Here is a 21,850-nt window from a genome sequence, read left to right on the forward strand (position 1 = left end):
TGTGAGACCTTTACAGGACCCTCCTGCAGCTGTGTGCACAGTCCCAGCAGTGCTGCTGTCATTGTGGCACTGACAGCCTTCCTGACCTCTTGAAGAGCAGCTCATTTCCTCCATCCTGAGAGGTCTGAATTTAATCCATACCTGTGGAAGGAGCTTGCCCACACACATCCAGACACCTGTTTCTCTGTAGCAGTGTCCCTTAAGTCTGTTCCCATGTTTCATGTGTTACTGCTGGAGGGCAGGGAAATCCTGTCACCTTGAACATGAGGAAACAGGGACACAGGTAAAGGCCTCAGTTCTGTATCTCAGGAGGTGCCTGTGCTGTTCCTCCATTTGGGCTGAGTTGCTCTGGAGTTCCTGATGGCTTTGCTGCTCCCTGTCCCACCCTTCTGGGTGCTCTGTGACACAGAGGGGTGGCTCTGTGCTGTGGGAGAGGGGCAGCAGTGAAAGTGTTAAGGTTGGGTGGGCAGGGCTGGAAGCTGCTCCAGCTCTGGAATCTGGAGGGCTGGAATTGCTGCCTTGGCACCAGCCCAGCTGGCAGAGAGCCCCAAGCCCAGCCAGGCAGGGCAGGACACACAGCTCATCCTCTGCCACTGTGCTGGGGCTGCTGGAGCTGGATGAGGACACTGGGGACACTGCTCAGTGCCTGCACTGCCCTGGGGGGCTCTCAGACTCTGCCTGGGCTCAGCTGCTGCTTCCTCTGCTTGCAGAGCACAATGTGAATTGTTCAGACAGTGACTGTGGGGATAGGCTGGAGGGCAGCTCCATGCACCCTGGGCTCACAGCTCTGTGTTCCCCTGGGAGCAGAGCTGCCTGCTGTGCTGCAGTGGCTCCAGATGCTGACCCTGCACAGAAAGTTCATGAAGTTCTTCCTTTCTCACCACCATTGCTGCCATGTGGTTTGTTGCTTAACTGCTTCGTCTCCTCAAAGGAAGATGATGATCAGCTGCTAGGTTTCCTGCCCAGGGGCAAAGGTAATGTGTATTTTATTATTTTATTTTGGATCTTGCCTGGTTTCTCTTTCTTCTTCAGGGTGAGAGCATAGTGGTGGGAAGAGGTGTCTCATCAGGAGTAGTTGGCAGGGTAACACTCAGGTGAGCTGCTGTGCATTCCTGCTTAGAGGAGATGGTAAAATATTAATTACTGTCTGTCCAGGACTGAGCTGGGATTTGGAGCTCACACATTAAGCTGGGTGACATTGCTTTGCACTGGCATGGCTGGTTTGGGGACCACACAGGTAGAGCTTTTGCACCAACAGCAGGAGGAAGGAGTTCAGGTTTTTATCCATGAGTGCAATGCAGCCCTGGATGCTGGGTGCTGCTGCCTCTGAGGCTGATGTTGGAAGATCCTAAGAAGAATCTCTTGAGCTGTTTGGAGCACAGAGCCAAGGCTCTTGGCAGTGACCCTGGCTCAGCCTGGGTGTGTGTCCTGGAATACACTTGGGGTTGGAGCTCTGGGGGCTTGGGTAAGGGAGCCCAGCCCTGCAGGAGGCTGTGGGTGCTGACAGTGCCTGTGGCTCAGAGGGAGCCATGTCAGAGACCTGAGGTCACTGAGTGATGTCTTGAGGCTGGCAGGAGCTCTGAGAAGAGGAATTGACCTGGGAAAAGTTCCTCTGGTCTCCATTGTATCCTTGCTCTCAGTGTCTAGACCTTCCTTCTCAACTTGACTTTTCCTCATGTTTTATTTTGAAATATTTAATATCCCAGAGAGTCTGGGTTTTGCTCAGGATATTTCCTTCTCTTTTCCACTGTGCTTCCTGGCCCAAAAGAGTGTTTCAATATTTCAGGGTGTTACAGAGTCTTGGCAGGAGGTTTCAGCAGGACCCTGCTCTTGGATCTTCCCTCTCTCTGGCTGAACAGCACTGGGGTCATCACTTTATTTCTGCAGGATCTCTGTCCAGTGACAACTCTCCTGTTCATGGGACATGCTGCAGGGCTCTGCCTGTGCAGGCTGCAAGTCTGAGTGCTTTCAGGATGGAATTGGACATCCTCAAGGAAGAAAAGTATTCCAGGAGGTCTAAAAGTGCCTGACTCAGCATGTCATGAGCTGTTGATTGCAGGCAGGGCTGGTGGCTCTGTCCAACCATCCTCTGCTGTGAGGTTTGGAGGCAGAGTGAAGTCAGCTTAAAGTGTGCCCAGGGTGACAGTTTGTGTAGGACAACCACAGGGAAAACAGAATTTCCCATCAGGATTAAAGGCTTTCAACACTCAATTTTACAAATCTTCAAGGATTTTGCTCTCCACACCTTGTGTCTTCTTGTCACCACATTCCAGCATTGGTGACAGGAGCTTGGTCCCTTCCAAGGATTCTGTTTCTGATGTGGGCAAGTGCTGGAGGAGCCAGCAAAATCGAGTCTCCTCTCACACAAGTCTGTAAAGGCTGCAGTGGTGAATCCCCAATACCTCCAGGCTGGAAGGGACCCTAAAGCCCTGGTCCCACCCCCAGCCATGGCAGGGACACCAGCCTGGCCTTGGGCACTGCCAGGGATGGGGCAATCATGTGGTTGTGGTGGTTAATGGTGGGGTGTATGTGGGAGAAACTGCCCCATTTTTGTGGGATTTTTTGAGTCTATGGAAGCAAGAAAATTACATCATCCTTTCATGACCTGCTGGGAAATTTCTTCATTTTTTTGTTTCCTCCTCATTTTTTGGAGAAGGGAAGGAAATGCTTTTGAGCCCAGTTCTGGCCCTGGATTTGGGGAACAGGACTAAGTTGCCAGAATGTGCATTTTTATGGAATGCAGGAGCTTCATCCTGAACACACAGCCCCACTTGTTATGGAGATCAGACCTTTTGCACATTGTCATTGTTCTTCTCTTGATCTTTGGTATTTTTATAACTTCTGAACTTTAAAAAAAACCCAGAAGTTGGAACAAACCACACCTAGCACTCTCCTCATTCTTTGAGCACTGAGAAGTTGAAGGTGTCCTGCTAATATTTAACCCAGAAGCCAAGCTAAAAAAAGAGCTTCAGAGAAGATCAGAACAAGCAGAAATCCCAGGAATGACCATGGATAACCTGACTAGGGCAGGAACCATTCTCAGTGTGGGGTTTTTGGAAGCCCCTTGGCAGTTACCTCCAGAAGGGGCAGAAGATGTGATCAGTCAGTGGCTGTGGTGTCTCTCATGGCACATGGCAGAGCCATGCAGACTTGGCAGGGGCTGCAGTTCTGTGATCAAACCAAAGCTGTGTCCTGCTGCAGGTGTGGCTCAGCTGAGTTTGGCCATGGTGCCCAGCTGAAGGCTGCACAGGCTGTGGGCTGGTTGCTCACTAAGATTTGGCTCTGGGGTCTTCTCAAGGACCACCACAGGTGCTTTTGGCAGTGCCTTGCAGGGGCAGGCTCTGCTATGGCCTCTCTTGAAGCTCTGAGCCTCGATGAGCTGCAGTGATGGCTTTCCTGAGGTGTGAAATCAATTGATTTATGTTGTCACTGGCTGTGTCAGGTGCCAGTTCTGCTCAGGCAGCTCCAGGGATCACAGGTGGGCTCTTCTGTTGCTGCTGGGTACTCACTGGGTGCCCATGGGCACTGCCATGCAGGAGACAAAGCCTGCCTTTGAGGTGATAAATCAGGCTTAAAGTTCAGATTTTACTTGATTTTCTTCTGGCTTGAGCATTGCCATTGCTCTTGGAGCTTCCTGATTGTCCCTCTGTCTCTCCTCTCACCCACTGGTGCATCCCCCTCAGTCAGAAGCTCAAGTTTCAACTCTGCTAATGTATTTCTCAGGCTCGAGCTGCCCAACTCAGTTCTCATCTCCTCTCTGTAGTTCACAATCTCTGTTTTAATCCCAAAGCTGCTTCAAAGCTGATTAAAACAACACACTGCTCCAGCAGCTTTATTTTTGCAGAGTAGTGCAGATGATCAGGCTGTGATTACAGCAAGCAAGAGCCTGGGTTGTGTTGCAGCCAGTTTATTTGGAACAAAAAGTGGTGGGATGGGAACAGGAGAACAACTGCTGATTTGGGATGAGAAGAGGGTGATCATGGACAAACCTGGCATTTCCTTGCCCTGTGCATTTGAGCCACATGCTGCAGGAGAGTCACTGCAGCTCCTTGTTGTGTGACCTGGGAGTTGTGTGGGAGGAGAGCTCCAGACAGGCTGGGGCTGCTGTGCCAAGGAACATCTGGCTGACCTGGAGAACTGGACCCAGAGTTCAGTGTCTGAGAACTGGAGAAATTTAAAAATGCACAAAAGAGTGTGAGCTAAGGCCACCAGCTCTGTGTAACTGGGCTGCAGAGGTTGCTGCACGCTGGCTCCTACAGGTGAGTGCTGCTCTGAGGGTGATGAGGATTCTCTGCAGAGAATAAATAACAGCCCTGCTGCACTGTGGGCTGTAATTCTGCTGGGGGCTGTCTGTGTAATCCCCATGTGCACACTGAGTCCCTTGAGCCAGCCCTGCTGTGAGATCTGCCATTCTTCTCCAGGGTGTAAATGTGGCCTGGTCTGTTCCCAGCATGATCCTTCTGCTCCTCTGCTTTGCCTTCTGGGGGCTGGAATGGGCCATGGCAGGGAAAAGAGGGGCTGAAGAGGCAGGAATGTGCTGCTGCTCTTCCAGGCTCCAGACATGGCATTGCCAGCCTGAGAGGTTTGTGGCTGGTTGTGCAGATGTTCCACAGCAAATGTGCTGAGACACGAGGGGCTTTGAGCTGCTCTTGAGGGAGAACTTGCGTGGCAGCTCCAGTGGTGGAACACTTTTTGGGAGACCATTTTCCCTCTCCAAGTCCCAGACTTTGCAGGGTTTTATAGCAATGATGTGTGACTCAGTTTCCAATTCATTTCCTAATGCTACTCAGTGGGTACAGAGCAGTTAAGTTCTTTCTGTGTGGAAAAGAAATGAAGACCTGGGTTTGGAACTGAAGAAATCTGTGTGCTCATCACAAAACCAAACATGACTTTTGCTGAGAACAACAGTTTGGGCATCCTTGCTCTGCACAGGCTGTCACTGTGTGTCTGATCACAAGCCAGACACTTCTCTGGGTTTATTTTGCCCTAAGCAGAGCAGAGGTGGTTCTGATGCTGGGCAGTTTGGGGGATACATCCATTGTGGGGCACATCCTGACACTTGTGTGCTGCATTTCAGAGCACTTCCCCTCATTGAGGAATGTCTGTACATGGATGGTTATACTCTAAAAGTCAAAAACTGCTAAGTAACAATAAGAGTTACTGCCTCTGAAAGTGATTAAAACCATTAGAAGGTGTTGAATGTTGTATGCAGAAGAGCCAGAGCAGTGTGAAGGAGCTCCCAAAATGCTCAGTGTGACTGATGAGTTCTGATGGGACCAGTAAGAGCAGTCTGGGGGTCCTGGTGTGCAGCAGGCAAGGCAGAGCTGAGCCCTGGATGAAATACCCCCAGAAAGTCTGGAACTCTGTGGAAATGAGAATCCAGGCATTGGCTGCAGGCCTGGGAGCTTTTTGCTTCATTTGAACCAGTAAATGCAGGATTTTTATTAGCTGTTGACTCAGTGTTGTGGTCTCTCATTTGTCCAAAGTGGAAGTTTTCTCTCTGGTCTTTGTGGCCACTGCTGCATGTTGAGTCCTGTGCAGTGAGTTGCAGCCCAGGTTCTGTGTCCTGAAGGAGCCTGAGGCAGCTCAGAGCCCAGCATGGTGCAGCTGAAGGCAGCAGTGGGTTTGCCCACATTCACTGCTGGGGTGGGCACCTGCTGTTCTCCCTGAAACTCAGACTCTGCCCATGGGCTGCCACAGTCCTGCCTGCCCTGGAAGGTGAATCTTTAGCCTTGCTCACCTCTCATCCCCTCCTGGATGAGCAGTGTGGATCCCAGTGCACATCCTTGTGTTCCCCACAGAGATATCTCTCCTCTGCAAGGATGAGTCTTTGCCCTACCTCTTGTAATCCTTGATTTATCCCTTTAGAAACCTCTTTTCTTATCCCAAGGCACTGGAGGTGTTGTAAAAGCCTCTGGTGAGGATCTTGGAGGTAGCTGAGGCTGTGTCACATCCTTCCATGTGGTCTCTGGCCAGTCCTGACCCCCTCCAGGTTTCTGCAGTAGCTGGGCTGACACTGCCCAAGTCACTCACTCCTGTGGGCTGTGTTACTGAGTAAAGCCTCTGCTCTGTTCTGGAAAATGTTTTAGCAGATGCACCTTGTGCTTGGGTAGAATTATCTGCTTGGGTTTAGCCAGTGTCTGGGTGAATAGAGCAGACTGAGATGCCCTTATGGAGAGGTCTCTTGGATTCTGAGTTCTGGTGTTTAATTGTGTAAGCAGACCCTGGTGCTCCAGAATGGGACTTTTGTCTTCAGTTCCAGTGGCACTGACTGCAGTCTCCAGCTCTTTTCCACATCTCTGTGTGTGTTTGCAATCAGAGCTGGGGCACTTGGGCTGTTCTGCAGTTTGGTTACTGCTCTGGCAGTTCAGGCAAGTCACTGAAGCTCAGGCTGTCATTGCTGCCCCACACCTCTGAGATTTGGTACAAGGTCCTGGGAGCACCTGCCAAGGTTTGCAGGATCTGAGCTGCTTCAGAGAACATTGGGTGAAAGTGCCAATATGGTTTATTCTCACCCAGAAATGCTGCTGAGACTGAAAATGTGGCACTTCTGCAAACAGCATAGAGAAGTCACTGGTATCACTGCGACTCTTGAGACTATTTTTTTTCCCAGCTGTTTTATTTGATAAATAAAACAACTTAAAAAAACCAAATAAAATAACCATAAAAGATGGCACAGCTCATGCCAGGGGTATGTACAGTGGCATCTGCAGTGTCAGAGCTCATCCAAGTGTATGCCAGCAATTAGGAACAGTGCTGCTCCAAACCATGCAGATCTCTAAGCCTTTTAGGAATGGGGCATTGATGAATGTTTAGAGCCTGTCTCAGGTTCAAGAAATGTACAAGGCATTGCTTTAATTTGAAGTAGCAGCTTTTCCTGTGCTGTGGATGTCCTGGCCAAAAAAGACATTATAATGCACCTCCATGCTGAGGATGAGCAGGATGCCGAGTTTTGGGGACTGTGGGTTGGGTTTCTTGGTGTGCTACTGTGTAACCACCACACAGGGGATTAGTGGATAGAAGAACCTTTTTTCAGTAGTCTAAACCTGCAGCCAGACACATCTTGTGTAAAAGGAAAGTGTATCTTTTGGAGAAGAAGAGCTCATCCTAACAACAGGTAGAGCATGCCAAATCCTGCAGTGCTTGGATCCCCACACTGTGTTGGAAATTTCCTCTGTTCTCAGCCTCAGCTCAAACAGATGTTTCAGGCTGGAGAGCAAAATCCCTGCAGGAGACACTGAATTATCAGAATAATTGTCTCCTCACCTTTAAATTCCAGGCTTTGGAGTCTTGTTCTTAATCCCTGTTTTTGCAAGGAGCCCATGTCTTCCACCCCTGCTTCAACCCTTGGTCCTGTGTTGTGTCTGCCATGTCTCTGAGAGCTCAGGACACTGAGCCTGGAGCCTTCCCAGGGCCTGTGTTTCTGTCCCCCTTGTGCTCATGGTGCCCAGTGATGATGGTCTCTGCTTTGGGAAGAATCACAGGGCTTTGAAGGACAGGCAATGAGCTCTGGTTCCTGTCCAGCTCTGACCTTCAGGATGTCTACAATTGAAATGCCTCATGCAGGGAAGGATTCAGCCAGATCTCAACAAGATTTCTCCTCTGTGACAAATTTGCTTCTCTTAAATGGGTCTCTTTAACCCTCCTCTTTGAGTGCTGCTTCTGCCCAGGAAGTGCTGAAGATGGGACAAGGGGCACTGAGCACCAGAGGACCCCAAGGGGTGGCCTGCAGGGCAGAGTCAGAGGGGCTTTGGAGGGATGTGCTCAGAAATCTCCCCCTGCACTTCAGGACACTGCAGGGGCCATTAGAGATCTCCAGGGAGAAGCACATGAACTATGGCTGCATCTGAGAGTACAGAGCCCTTGGCACAGCAAATGGGAATTTGGGATTTGTGCTCCTGAGCTCTTGGTAAATGAACCTTGTAAATAGGAGAGAAGGGCAGGAAACCTATTTTTCTACACGTTTTGACTTTGTAATTCTTGTCCCAAGGACATAAATTTGTCTTCTTCAAACTGTGACAAGTCTCAGATAAGCTGATGGGTGACAAATGCTGCTTCCTAGCATTGACTAACCCTCAGAGTGTGGATGGCAGCTGTGCAGTCTCCTGTAAGCAGCAGTTTGAGTCACAGTGTGGTGGGCAGCTGCAGGTGCCATGTGTCAGCTGACAGGGAATATTTTGCCATTAGGAAGTAGAACCTGAAATCAGGAATTCTCTGTCAGGTCTCTTTGTTTCTGCAGAAAACTCAAAACTCTTGTTTAAACTAATGCTTCAGTGCTGAATAACATCATCAGTAGTTCCCAGGTTCTCCTTGGCTCTGAGTTTAGTTGTGTTTGAGCTGAATCTTCAGGAGAATGTTTCTCATGCCAAATGGATCCAATGCCAGCCAGCCCAGCAAGGAGCCAGCCTCCTCCTCCTCCTCCATGTCTGCCATTGTCCTGGATGCCTCTGTGACCCAAAACAAGATAGTTCAGCCAGCAGAAAATTTCCAATGATTAGTTTTCTGTCCCTTTAATGAGCTGAAATAACCATGAATTCAGATTAGTGAATAATTCAGGTCAGAAGGGATCTCAGACTCAACTCCTCCAAAGCAAGGCCAGCTTTGGAGATGGTTAGATTGCTCAGAGCTCAGGTGAGCAACAAAGCTGTGGCACAGAGAGAAGCTGCTTTACTCAGGAACAGCAAACTGTTGATTTTTTTAAGTAAGAGAGGCCCCACTTGATTTTCTGAAAATGTGGCTCCTCTCAGTGGCTTGTACAAGGAAGAAGAAGGTGAGGATATCTCTGGCAGCTGCTCACTGTTGGGCTGGCACTGTCACCAGCTGAATCACAGAATCTCAGAATATCCTGAGTTGGAAGTGACCCACATCTGCATGATGGCAGGGGCTGAAATCCTGCAGGAAAGGAACAGGCACCTGAAAAAAACCCTGCAGGCTCCTTTAAGAAGCATCCAGTCACTGGAAGTGGTGCCTGGGGGATGAGGCAGAGTGTGGCCAGCTGTAATCCTGTGTTTTGGGGGCTGCACCATTGTGCAGGTACAGCTGGTGGGAGGTCTCTGCCCTGCACCTCTGGGAATCTCCTCCTCACACAGCTCAGTGCATCTGGCAGGGCAAGGGAAATGTATTAGCACAGGCTGGTGTTTGCTCAGATCCTGGTTCAAATCCAGCAAAAAGCCAGGCAAATCTGCTGGATTGTGGGAGGATAAGACCTCATTTCATTAAATCACTTCAGGTCAGAAAAATGTCTGTGCATTGCATCAGTCTGATGGAATCAGCCCCAGGGAAAGCACCAGTGCCTGTGCAGGGCTGTGCTCAGGGCTGTGCTCAGCTGGGCACTGCCCCAATCTGGGGCACAGGCTGTGTCTGTCTCTCTCTGCACATTCTGCTGGAATTCAGCCTGTTTCAGTGAGCAGCCTCCCTTGCTGTGGCAGCTTCTCCATCCTGCAGGGGCCATGGCTGCTCAGGGACCAGGGATGTGCCAGGGGCACAGGGACAGTGGGAACTCCTCTGGGTGCCTGCATGGCATGAGGTGTCCCATCAGGGGATCTGCATGCACCCATTGTGGGCTTTTATTGCCCAAATCCCAAAACCAATTCTTCAAGCCTGGCAAATTACTACTACATGTAATTCAGTTTTTACAACTGAAGTGGGCAACAGATTTTTCTTGTATTTATTTCACCAAAAGATGAAATCACTTTTTAACATAAAATTACACAGTGAAATCTTGCACCCCAGGACTTCACTGACAGCAGTCTCCTTGTTCCTGGCACTGAGGTGCCAGTGATGTGTCCCAGCCTGGGAGCAAAGGGTGCAGTCCAGCTGCTCTGCCTCTTGCATGGCAACTTCCCAAATGCACCATTTTTCTGGGGAAAACTGAGAACACAGGTTTGTCTCACAGCATGTCTGTAGAATTCTCAATTTTTCTTCCACCTCAGAGAAATCTCATTGTGGCACAGCTTGGTTTAGACACTGAGAGTTGTGCAGATCTCACCCTGCCCTGGTTTCCACATCCCTTTGATATTTAACAGTTTTTTTGAAGTATGGGCAGTTTTAGAGTCATGGAATCAGGGATTGTTGTAGGCTGGAAGGGAGCATAAAGCCCATTCCTGCCATGGCAGGGACATCTCCCACTGTCCCAGCTGCTCCAAGCCCTGTCCAGCCTGGCCTTGGGCACTGCCAGGGATCCAGGGGCAGCCACAGCTGCTCTGGCCAACCTGTTCCACTTTACCTGTGTTTATAATTGTTCTGTCAATTATGGAATTCTAATAAATGGTTTAATACAAACATTTCTCTGCTGAGATCAGTCATTCCACACCTGAGGCCCCACGATTCCATGCTCAGCACCTGCCTTACCTGTGCCATTCCTCCTGCAGCTCAGATGTCACCTGCAGCAGGTGACACTCCTGCAGTACCACCAGCTGTAAGAAGCACCTGAGCTATTACATTCATTTTCTTAACAGCAAAATAGTCTTGCTTTTAACATTAATAGCTCAGACAAAGTAGTAGAACCCTGTTTCTGCCATATTCCCTTGTTTGGCTGACACAGAAAAGTCTTTATTCAGGAAGTCAGATCCTGACTGTGTGCTTCTTCACAGCTTCTGATAGAGAATGCTAATACACAAAAGCAAGGAAATAGAATGAAAACTAAACATGCCCATATGACAAACAGAATGGGGCTCAGTCCTGGGTGTGTGATTTGGGTTGGAAGGAATCTTAAAGCTCACCTTGTTCCAACCCTTCTGACATGGGCAGGGACACCTTCCACTGTCCCAGGCTGCTCCAAGCCCCATCCAGCCTGGCCTTGGACACTTACAGAGATCCAAGGGCAGCCATAACTTCATAGTTCCAGAGAATGAATCCTTGCTCACAGTAAATGCTCCTAAAATCCTCTTTACAGAAACCTTAAAAATCTCTGTATATGCCCACAGTTGTGCCATCCTGGCATTAATCTTTTATTGCACTCTGTTTCCCTGGCTAAGACTTTTTTCCTTAACTACAAAGACCCTGATTTCAAAAGTGTTTGCCTGTGTTTTCTCCTAATTCCTTGCCCCTATGTTGAATACACATTGAGGTTTCCAGTTGTGAGAAACAAGACATCCTAAAGATCACTCTGCAGTTTTCAAAATGCAGCAGGATTTTGGTTTGTTTCTTTTTAGAAGAAATTTAAAATGAAAGGAAATACTGGTCTGCTAGGCTGGGCCAACATATCTCTTTAGCAGGCTTGGGAAAGATGACTGACCAAATTTAGGGGATTTGTGGGCAAGTATACCAGAAACTTGGTTTTGTGATGGAAAGAGTGAGATAAGCAGGAGCAGACCTGCCTCTGGTAGTGTGTGAGAGGAGCAGGGCAGCTGGTGCAGCTGTTGCTCAGGGCCAGCAGCAGTAAGCCTTGCAGGCAGTGAGGATGGAGCTGGTCCCTTCCACTACAGTTTGCTGGAAATCTAGGGACAGAACAGATTTGACATCAGCCTTGAGAGAGGGGATTTCCAGTGTTTGCAGCACTGGCTGTGTGGCTGTCAGACAGGTCTGGACTGGTCCCTCCCCAGGAATGCTCTCAGAGCCTTTGCCGTGGCCACTGGCAGGTCACCACTCGCAGAAGGAAGGGCTGTAGGTGCCAGTTATTTTCAGGAAGGAAGGTATGGCTGCAAGCATGATCCTCCTGGAGTTCAGCCCATGCAGGTTAAGCTGCAGCCCCAGTTAAGCCCCAGTTGTCCCCCAGCTCGAGTGCTGAGCCAGGGATCCACATGTTTGGTTTTTACTCTGGCACAGAGAGCAGTCCCCTCACCCAGGGCTCTGGGAGTACTCCAGCTTTTTCCATGTCACACTGTATAAAGATGGAGGCTGCTCTTGTTTTGATTCTCACCTGATTTAATTACATTTGCTTTTTCTCTTTTTATTTCAGTTGTGATTCCAAAGAGCCCTTTACCTGCCTCCGAAGTAAACTCGGAGAAACCTAGCATGCACAGTAGCACAAAGACTGGTTTGGGGCAGCAACAAGGGCAAAGGCGTCGCAAAACAGGGAAGAAGCGTGGTCCAACCACCAAAGCACTAATCCACCACCCCATGCCTACACCCTCCAAGTCAGTGGAGCCTTTGAAATTCCCCAGAAAGAGAGGCCCCAAGCCTGGCAGTAAGGTAAAAGCTGATGCTGATGCAGGCGGGTGAACAGCAGGTGCTGCAGGTCCTGCCACGGGTTGGTGCATGCGTGTGTTTGTGCACCTTTGTCTCAGCCTCTGGCTCTGTGACTGCAGCAAGTAGGAGACCAGAGGGGTGTGTGGGCTGGGAGTATCCTCAGAGCCCAGCCCTGGAGCTGTAGAGAATGTCTGTGTCCTAAAGATCATTTCCATGGAGAACCCCTGTCTTTGGAAGTGCGTTGGCTGTGGAGTAGCATGGCAGATGCTGGGAGCATGACAGGATGGCCAAAGGGTAGAATAAGCTTTCCTGGTCTTTGTGTGTGGCTAGTCTGAGTCAAACAGAGGTGGCAGATCCCAGACTTGTCATTTTTCAGGGTTGTGGTTTGTAAAATACACACATATTGATTGCTAGGCTCTTGAGACACCCCATCATCACCATCAGAAATGTGTCATGTTCCACAGTGCCTTGTCTGTTGGATGCAGAGGAGAGAGTGTAGTGATCATGGGTGGTAAAGGAGAGGAGTGGTAAAAGGAGAAATATCTCCTCTTTTTCTGCAGAGGAAACCTAGGACATTGCTGAACCCAGCACCCACCTCTCCAACAACCAGTACCCCAGAGCCAGACACAAGCACTGTGCCCCAGGACGCTGCTACAATCCCCAGCTCTGCCATGCAGGCTCCCACAGGTAAGGAGGGTCTTGCACCACATTATTGACAGGATTGCACAGTTAGGAACTGCAGCAGGCAGACAGCAGCACCCTGAGAGAGTCCCATTTCTTCCTGAGCCTGTAAACCAGCAATCCTTACCACTCCAGAAAGGCTGGCCTGAGAGAGGCACATGAGTCCAGAGCAGCTGTTCATTTATCTTTCTGTTGGAAATAATGAAGTAGGAAGATTGCAAGCCCACCTATTGAGTGCAAGGACCCCTTTTCCCTGCATGCTGGTGACTCCACAGCTCTCCAGGTGCATTGTGCCCAGGGCAGTTGGGTGTGCAGCACACCTTGTGAGCCCTGAGCTTGAGCTCATCCACACCAGGCAAGGCACAGCTGCTGGAACTGCACAAGGGGCAGAGGAGGTGCTGAAGGACTGTGATGTGCCCAGCTCCAGCCAGGATATCAAGGCACACAGGGACAGGAGGGAATAGGGGAGGAGGAGGAGGAGCAGCAGAGAAGAGAATATGCACTGCTACAGCTAGGGGTGAATCTGGCCAGGAAAGTCTAATGCAAAGCTGCTTTTGGCATGTTGAGTCAAGCACTGGATGTGGGCTGAGCCCTCGGTTTCCCCAGAATGTAATTGGCCAGTTTTCAGAGGAACCTAAAGAAGCCAGTTTCCCTAAAAAGGAAACCCTGTGGGAACCCATAGAAAGTGGGGCTGCATTCCTTCTTCCCCTCTGAACATCACAGCCACCTTACCTGGCTGCCATGGAAATCACTTTACAGCCTGGCTGCAGGGGAGAGCATGGGAGAAACAGCAGCAGTTTGGAAGGTGAGCATGAGGCAGGAAGATTTTGGAGGTGATTCCCCTCTAGAAGCGGCTCCACTGTGAGGATGCAGTCAGGCAGTCGTGGTGGATTCCACTTTGTGAGTGATTGGACAGTCTTAAAATCCCAGCATCTCTCAGGTTGGATTTTAGGCATCTGTTTCTTGCTGTCTTGAGTGGGTTAATGGCAACCACATTTCTCATCTTGGCAGTTTGCATTTACTTGAACAAGAATGGCAGCACTGGGCCCCACCTAGACAAGAAGAAGGTTCAGCAGCTGCCAGACCATTTTGGACCAGCTCGAGCTTCTGTTGTCCTGCAGCAAGCAGTACAGGCCTGCATTGATTGTGCTTATCATCAGAAAACAGTCTTCTCCTTCTTAAAACAAGGCCACGGGGGAGAGGTCATCTCAGGTGAGAACAGCAGCACTTTGCCTCCAGAGAGGCTTTGCAAGAATTCTCATTGGAAGATGTCTGTCCTGAAGCTCGCTGCAGCCACAGGCCAGGGGCAGACAGAAGAGTTCTGTCTTCTCTTTCTTGCCACACATCTGTGTCAGTGAAGCAACAGCTGGCAGCTGGCTCAGAGCAGAGCAGCTCCCATGGCCTGCGGGCACAGCTGCTGGAGCAGGCAGCAACCCAGCCCTGCCCCAGCAGCCCTGGGAAGAGCCACAGCTGGGGGATTCCCCAACTCCTCACCAAAGACAAGCAATAGCCCGGGTTTTACCTGTCCTTTAGGGCCGTGTGTAGCTGGATCTGCCCTGCTGGCACCCCGTGGGTTCTGGGTGCAGCAGGCTGGTGCTGGCCTGCCCAGCCGTGCAGGCAGTGGCTGTGCTGGCTCTGCAGAGCCCAGGCGTGCTGAGATGCAGGAGCTGGCTGTGCCCTGGGCGTAGCCTCCCGCTCGGCGGGGGGTTCACGTGTCGGGCTCTGTTTGTTTCTGTCTCCAGCTGTGTTTGATCGGGAACAGCACACTCTGAACCTGCCAGCAGTTAACAGTATCACCTACGTCCTCCGCTTCCTGGAGAAGCTGTGCCACAATCTGCGCAGTGACAACCTGTTTGGGAGCCAGCCTTTCACTCAGAGCAGCCCCATGCAGCGCTCACAGCAGTACGACCACGACAGGTATCTACCAGGTAGGAGCTGGGGCGGGGGCGGCGCTCTAGGGACCCAGGTGCTCCGTGTCTTAACCCAGATTTTATCTCTGTCTCCCAAGGCTGGCCTGTTCAGAGCCCTCTCACAGGGTTCATTCCATCAGTGTCGTGCACATGCCCTCAGGGCTCTTGTGTAGGATTGCAGTTGCATTTTCTGCCTGTCAGTTTGGTTTCCATCTCCGCTGTAGGTTTCCGCTCATCCGTGCTGTCTGCTTGTCCCCCCCTCTCCTTGTCCTTCCCTTTTCCTGTGATCTGATTGTGGTGACTTCATACAGCTAGGAATTGAGGTGAAAGAAGGGAGAGTGGTAGCATGCAGCAGATAAAGTGTAATTAGAAATTAATTAAAGCAGAGTGGGTTCCACAGTGGCTGTGGATCTGCTGGCAGTGACAGCGTGGCCGGTTCAGGGATGATGCTCGTGCAGCAATCCAAGGCAGAGGTGGTTTTGTTTTCCTTGGCATGGCATTGAAGCAGCTCACCCCAGCAAGACAGTTCATGCCACAGTGCAGATTGTCAGGCTGCAAAACTGCTCTGGAGTAGAGCTTGGTAGTTTCCCCACAGTGCTGGGCAGTGGCAGCAGCTGGGGTGATGGCTGCCCACAGATTGTCTGGGGGTTCTGGGGGAGCTCCTGCTCCAGGAATGTCAATTGTGGAGAGGATCAAAGCTGTCTGCACCCTCTTAGGTGGTTGACAAGTGCTGATCTCCTCTCCTGTCTTGCTTTCTTCCTCCTGTAGCCAGCAAACAGCTGTTGTGTTGTTTGAGGTCTTTCCAAAGTTAATCCTTTGCATAATTATGGTTCTGGCAAGAAAAACAAAAGTTTTATGAATGTGAAAGGATGGGCACTTAGGAAGAACTGTTTAAGGAGAAGTTGCTAAGCATGAGGTGCAGGAGCAGCAGCCAAATGCCACAGTGCTTCCATTCATTGCACTTCACTAAGCACCTTAGGCAGAGCCTAGAGAACAAGAGGATCTTCCCATCCTCTGCTTCCTCCTGGCTGGAGCCAGCAGGGCCAGGAGCAGAGGAGCCATAGGATATGCAAGGACAGGAGCAGCATGACTAGTTACTGGGACTGGAGGCTTTCCCCTGAGGAACCCTCAAATACAAGAAATTCCCATGTTTCAGTGTGCAGGTACCCTGTCATCATGAGAGACAGCAAAACCTGAGTGGGAAAGCACTCAGCTCTGGACATGGATGAGCCCACAGAGAATTTCCAGCCTCCATGAGAGGTCAGTGGTGGCTGTGCCAAGAGTTGGGCTGCTGGGCAGAGTGGAAAAGTATAAATCAGAATTCAGGGAAACTCAGGCAGAGCACTGCATCTGGTATGATGCTGAGACCTGCCCGTCCTGAGCTCTGGTTCAGAGTGTTTGCAGCACTTAAAGAAAAATTAACCACAGTCAGAGCTGTGACAGCACCTAGTCCTGCAGTTCATCCTGGTGTCTGATGGACATCTGCTCATCTAACACCTTTCTCGGTCACTTGGTGAGGGCAGGGAAACAGTGCTGGTGATTTTGGGAAGTTTGGAGGAATGAGGGTGGAGTTGCACATCCTCAAATCCCACCAGATGTCCAGGCTGCTGTGGTCTCACCCTCAGCTCTACATGTCCTGCCTTGTTTCCTCTCCAGTGTAGGAATGCATTATATGGGGCTGGTTCTTCCAGTACATGGCCACTGGTTGGGACTGGGAGCTGCTCTGAGTTCTCAGAACAAACTTTGCAGGAGCACCCTGTGGGTGCCATGGAGAATTTCTGTGTGTGCTGGGGCAGAGGGAAGGTCTGCAGCACCCAGGTCAGCAGTGTCCTGCCATTCTGCCATGCTGAGTAAATGGAAATAAGGGAAACAGACTGAGCTGTACATCAGAAACAGCCATTTGCAGGGACCTGGGCACTGATTGCTGCTCACAGAACATGAACATGACCTGGAGCTGTCTGCAAACACAGGATTGGAGGGACCTGGGCCACAGAGCCCTGGCTCCTGCTGGGACAGCACCACAGCACATGGTGTTTCTTGGATTAACTGGAGTTGTGGATTTTGCTTTTCCACTGGAGACTTCTCCACGGTTTTATGCTGAGATTTTAGAAGTTATATTGGAATTTCCAGCCCTAATTTATTCTTGGGCAACTTAGTATCTGTGTGTCCTGTTCTTAATATTGTCTGTTAGCTTGACTTGGTTCTCTTTCTTCTGGAAGTAGCTGCAGAGCAGTTGTAGCTCTCAAAGGAGTTCATCTTTTGGCTGCTTTTTGCTCGTTTTAGACAGTGTTGGTTTGACTTACACTTCACAGGGTGGCCAGAGTGCCACCCAGCACTCTGGGGAGGAGCTCCTGGGGACCTGGTGCCACAGCACTGGCACCACCATGGCCACAGGAAATGTCTCTGCAGTCACTTTTAGTCCCTGTGTCCTTGTAACAGGTGATGATCAGCCTGTCCTGGTTCTTCTCATCCATGTTGTCACCTGCAGGTGACCAGCTCAAGGGACAGTGCTTCAAGTGCACATCTGGATTTAGCTGTTGGATTTTCCTCCTTGCTGGTTCTTGGTTCTCTATATCCTTCCTGCCTTTAAATGCTGCTTTGTCTGGCCTGGCATGGGAAGACATCAGCAGATTTCATTGGTAAATCTCTAGTATTTCTGCCAAAGTTATTACAGTTATTAAATGGGCTCAGGGGTGATCCTCAGGCAGATTCTCTGGAAGTTGCTCCAGTCTCATGTTCCTTCTCAGTGTGCTGCCAACAGCTTTACCTCTCAAATCAGATTTTTGTGCAAAGATCAAGGCTCCTGGTAATTCATATTCTGTCTCAGCTGGTGGCTCTCTATGTGTAACATCTTGCTGAATTCCAGGTATATGAGGTTGATTTTTCTTCCCTCATGTGATAGATCAGGATTTCCCCATCCCTGAGAGGCTCCTCTGATGCTCCTGCCATGGAATGTGCCATGTGTATTCCCTGCCCTTTCCTTCAGAGCCTGCTACAAACCTTGTGGTGCTGCTGAGGTTGGACATAGACATTTTATTGTAAAAATCCTTTTTTACACCTTTTTTTTCAGATTCTGGCACCACATTTCAGTAATGCATTGCTGAGCTCTGGTAGAATTTACTGCAGCAGACCCAGAGTTTCAGGTGCACTGTCATTCCTGGCTTCCTCTGCACCCTCACGTTTGAGGATGTTCAGCTGTCTGACTTAGGCAATGGTGGATATTTTGGTTCCTGTCCTGTTTTTTTTTATCCTTAGAACCTTGCCCCCACTGCTGAGCATGGCTGCAGCTGGAAGTAAATCCCAGAGTGGTTTAGGCTGGAAGGGACTATAAAGCTCATGTCATTCCACTCCCTACAATGGGCAGGGACACCTTCCACTGTCCCAGGTGGCTCCAAGCCCTGTCCAGCCTGGCCTTGGGCACTACAGGGATCCAGGGACAGCCACAGCTTCTCTGGGAAACCTGTGCCAGAGCCACCCCACCCTCAGAGAAAAGTTTTCTTCCATATATCCAATCTAAATCTACCATCTTTCAGCTTACCAGAGCACTGAGTGCAGGTGGATGTCACAGATGCATCACCACCTGAGCCAGGGGTGTGGGTGTGTGTGCAGCCAGTGCAAGGTGCATTGCCCTGAATGAGAAGCCCTGAGCAGGCTGGCAGGATGAGGTGACTGTCCCTGTCATGGCCCCCAGCACCATCCAGGCACTGCAGCTGAGCTGCTCTTCCCCCAGGACAGGGGAGGTGGAATATCCCTCCCAGCTGTCCTGTCATTCAGAGGCAAGGACAGCCCTTTTTCCTTTTCTCTCAATCCTTACCTTTTTGCCCAGTGTCCCCTGTTCCCCTGTGCTTGTTCCTTCTGTAACTAAAATACAGAGCCATCTTTGCCTTTGCACTGCCTCAAGACACAGAATGAGTTAAAAACCTCCCTTCACCCCTGCACTCCCCATGCTCTGAGGTGCACAGCCCATGCTGAGCAGGCCCTTTTTATCCAAGTAAATGATCTGCTTGTTCTCAGCATCCTTCTCAAAGTGAGCATTTATCCACTGAGACTGGGGTCCTTCACTCTCAGATTATTTCCTCTTTGATGATACACATTCATGAGGTTGATGTCATTTTAGAACTGAAGGTATTTTCTTTTTATTCCTGATGATCTGAATACAGCTCTGCCTGTTACTGCATTTCTTTATTTTCTTAAAACTTGTTCTTTAAAACCAGAATTTTATTTTTGATTTATCCTCTCATTAATTTTCACAGACCTCACTTCTGATTCCTAGGATTAACTTCTGTAATGAAGTTAATTCTGACCTGCTGTGTTTGCATTACTTTTAATATCTACCACTTTAAAAAAATAACCCAAACCAAAACTTGATGAAACCTTTGTAAAGCATCACCTTGTGTTGTGGTTCTGTGGCTGTTGGGTGAAGAAGGTCCTGCAGTTTGGCACAGGGCTATCCAGAGACATTACCAAGAGCACTCCCCTCTCTGGGCAGGGAGTGTTTCTTACTCATCCTGAGGTGGAATTTGTTATTCTGGCAATGTCACAGTGATTTTTGGTCATACTGCTATGGAGTCCCAGGGCCTCAGTGCAAGCAGCTCTTTCATTTCCCTGAAGGGTATTGATTAAACAGGTACCTTCTCTACCTTTGTGTTTCTCCTTGATTGACTCAATTGTGCCCATCTGGTGCTTCCCCCCACCTGTACCTCTGTTTGTTGGGCATTCTGCATCTCCCTTGGTGTCAGTACCATTGTTCCCCACCATACCTGTTGCCCCTCCTGCCCTGTGCAGCTCTCAGGGCTGCTCTGGGCTGCTGGTGGCTCCTGGCATTTGTGCAGAAGCATTTGACCCCTCTGTGCCCACAGCCAGGGGTGCTGCAAGCTCTCATGTATCACCTTGCCCAGGGTGGCTGCAAGGGCCCAGCTGGGAGCTGCTGCCTGTGTGGGCAGGGGGCAGCTGGAGGGTCCCCCCAGCCGGGACAGGGTCTGCCACCCCTGTGTCACTTACCTGGCTGCTGTCCCATCAGTGTCAGTGCTTCCATTCCTTGTCCATCCACCCACTGATGCTGTGTGTGCAGAGATGTCCAGCCCATCCCAGTGTCCTGTCTGCTGTGCAGGGTATGGACAGTCCCATCCTTGGATGTGTTAGAGAGGAGCAGCAGTGACAGCACCTCTGGGCTCCAGGTGGGGGAGATTACAAATTGCAGTAGGGTTTAATCCACTGTGTATGGCACAGAGGGGTTGCAAATCATCCAGGGATTGTTTGCCTATTGTCCAAGGGTTGTGTGCATTTGAAAGGTGGTGGTGGGGTGAGCAGGAATTGTGTGGGGTGAGCCAAGGCACAGAATGAGGAGAAGTGAAATTAAGTCAATTAGAAGTGATATTTGGGTGAAATATGGACTCTTTTCTCTGATAAAACCTGCAAACTGCTCTGTTGAGCCCTGCCAGACGTGCTGGATGCAGCTTGAGCAGTGGTGGGTGCCCAGGCTGGTGATGCTCAGGAGGCTCAGGGGTCAGGGCTGCATTTGCCAGCAGGTGCCACTCCTAAAGAGGGCTTGTTCTCTCTCCTAGACAGAAGCAGCTCGTTAGAAGGCTCTCTGCAGGGACCAGGCCGGGGCACAAAGCGCTTTGCCCAAGATTCCCCTCCCTACACTGCTCCTCTCTCCCCCAAGGTACCAAAGAATGACCGTCACCCTTTGGAAGGTGAGCTCAGTGTCTCTTCCCACAGCTGTCCCTGGGCAGCAGGGTCACTTCTGCCATGCCAAACCAGCTGTGGCTTTGGGAGCTGCTTTGCTTGGCCCTGGCATGGCTTGTGCTTGGTATCCAGAGGGGATGGATGAGCTGCTGTGTGGTGAGAAAGGTTCCCCACACAGGTGTGGCAGGTGTGTGGAATGCAGTGGGAATTCCTTCTAACCCTGACACTCATCATCTCACACCATAATCTGGTTTAGCTTCCCACACTGTGCATGGGATTATCAGTGCTCAGGCTGCCCAGCTGCCTCAGTCCATCTGCCTCCAGATTTTTCCCTGAGGGTTTGCTGCAGCCTGTTGTACAGATGCTGATGTGCAGCTGTACAGCCAGAAACTTGCTTCTCTTTTCTCAGGATCTCATCTTGTTCCTCACAGGCCTCCCTAAAACAGCTGGGGGGTGTCACTGGCTCCACCAGCTCAGTCACACCATCCTCATCCTGCACTGCTGCTGCTTCCCAGCCCTCTCAGGTTGTGCAGATGTGCTGGGCCATGTTCCCAGCAGCAGCTGCAGGAGTGTCCTCTTTGGTGTGGGATCCACAGGTGTCCCTTGCATGCACATGTGGGAGATTGCCAGAAGGTCTGGGTAGCTGGAGGACTCCCTGAACTCAGTTATCTGCAACAAATACACTCCCACTTTTGTTCTGAGCTGCACACCCTTCATAATGCAGACTGAAGATTTAATCTTACTGAGGCATTTAATTAATGGATGGTGAAATCTGCCAAGGTGTTAGTGATAATTCTTTGTGGCTGAAATCCCTGAAAAATTCCTGAAGGCTCCTGGGTGGGCTCACAGTTCAGTGGCTCCATGCTCTGTTGCTGTCTGTTTAGAATGCCCATTTCCCTGGTTTTGCTGAGGTTGCTGATCCCAGGTGGGAGTGCCCAGCCTGGCACCACTGTGGGTTATTTTGGTCTGCATCCATCACTGTGTCCTGTGTTCTGCAGAATCCATGACCCTGTCTCTAAGCACAGCTGGTCTGAACTTGCCCAGAGCAGCTGTGGCTGTCCCATCTCTGGAAGTATCCAAGGCCAGGTGGATGGGGCTTGGGGCAGCATGGGATGGTGGAAAGTGTCCCTGGGTGGGACTGGATGGGCCTTCAGGTCCCTCCCAACCCAAACCATTCCATGATTCTCTGATGGACAGTTTCTAGTGGCCTCATTATGTGCAGTGATTCAAACTGTAGGTTTGTCACAGAGTGGAAGTGAACACACAGGTGGAGTGTGGCAGTGCCTCATCTATTCCAGCATATTGACAAGTCAAAAACTCTTCCCAGGGGCTCCTTCTGTTTCTCACCTGCAAATGGCTGCTGGTTTCCTTGATTCCCCTCTGATGCATCAGCCACTGCATTTGGGTAACACAGCCCAGCCCCTCCTCCTCCCCAGCAGGAG

The 21,850-nt window shown here is 50.3% G+C and overlaps 1 protein-coding gene across 11 annotated transcripts in view; it reads left to right on the plus strand.

The window, feature by feature from the left end:
• The window catches only part of SCMH1 (Scm polycomb group protein homolog 1), a 64,909-nt gene that overhangs the window by 34,322 nt on the left and 8,737 nt on the right, over positions 1 to 21,850 (plus strand). For 6 of the 11 annotated variants that reach the window (XM_079325798.1, XM_079325803.1, XM_079325794.1 and 3 more), the window contains 5 exons: positions 11,900 to 12,132; positions 12,690 to 12,816; positions 13,822 to 14,022; positions 14,553 to 14,738; positions 20,285 to 20,416. In XM_079325798.1, coding sequence (XP_079181924.1) covers positions 11,900 to 12,132; positions 12,690 to 12,816; positions 13,822 to 14,022; positions 14,553 to 14,738; positions 20,285 to 20,416 — 879 coding nt within the window. The remainder of the gene's footprint in view (positions 1 to 11,899; positions 12,133 to 12,689; positions 12,817 to 13,821; positions 14,023 to 14,552; positions 14,739 to 20,284; positions 20,417 to 21,850) is intronic. The other 5 variants (XM_079325799.1, XM_079325800.1, XM_079325804.1 and 2 more) reach the window with 3 other exon arrangements.

Source organism: Erithacus rubecula (assembly GCF_903797595.1).
Source record: "Erithacus rubecula genome assembly, chromosome: 23".
In the NCBI taxonomy this organism is placed as follows: Eukaryota; Metazoa; Chordata; class Aves; order Passeriformes; family Muscicapidae; genus Erithacus; species Erithacus rubecula.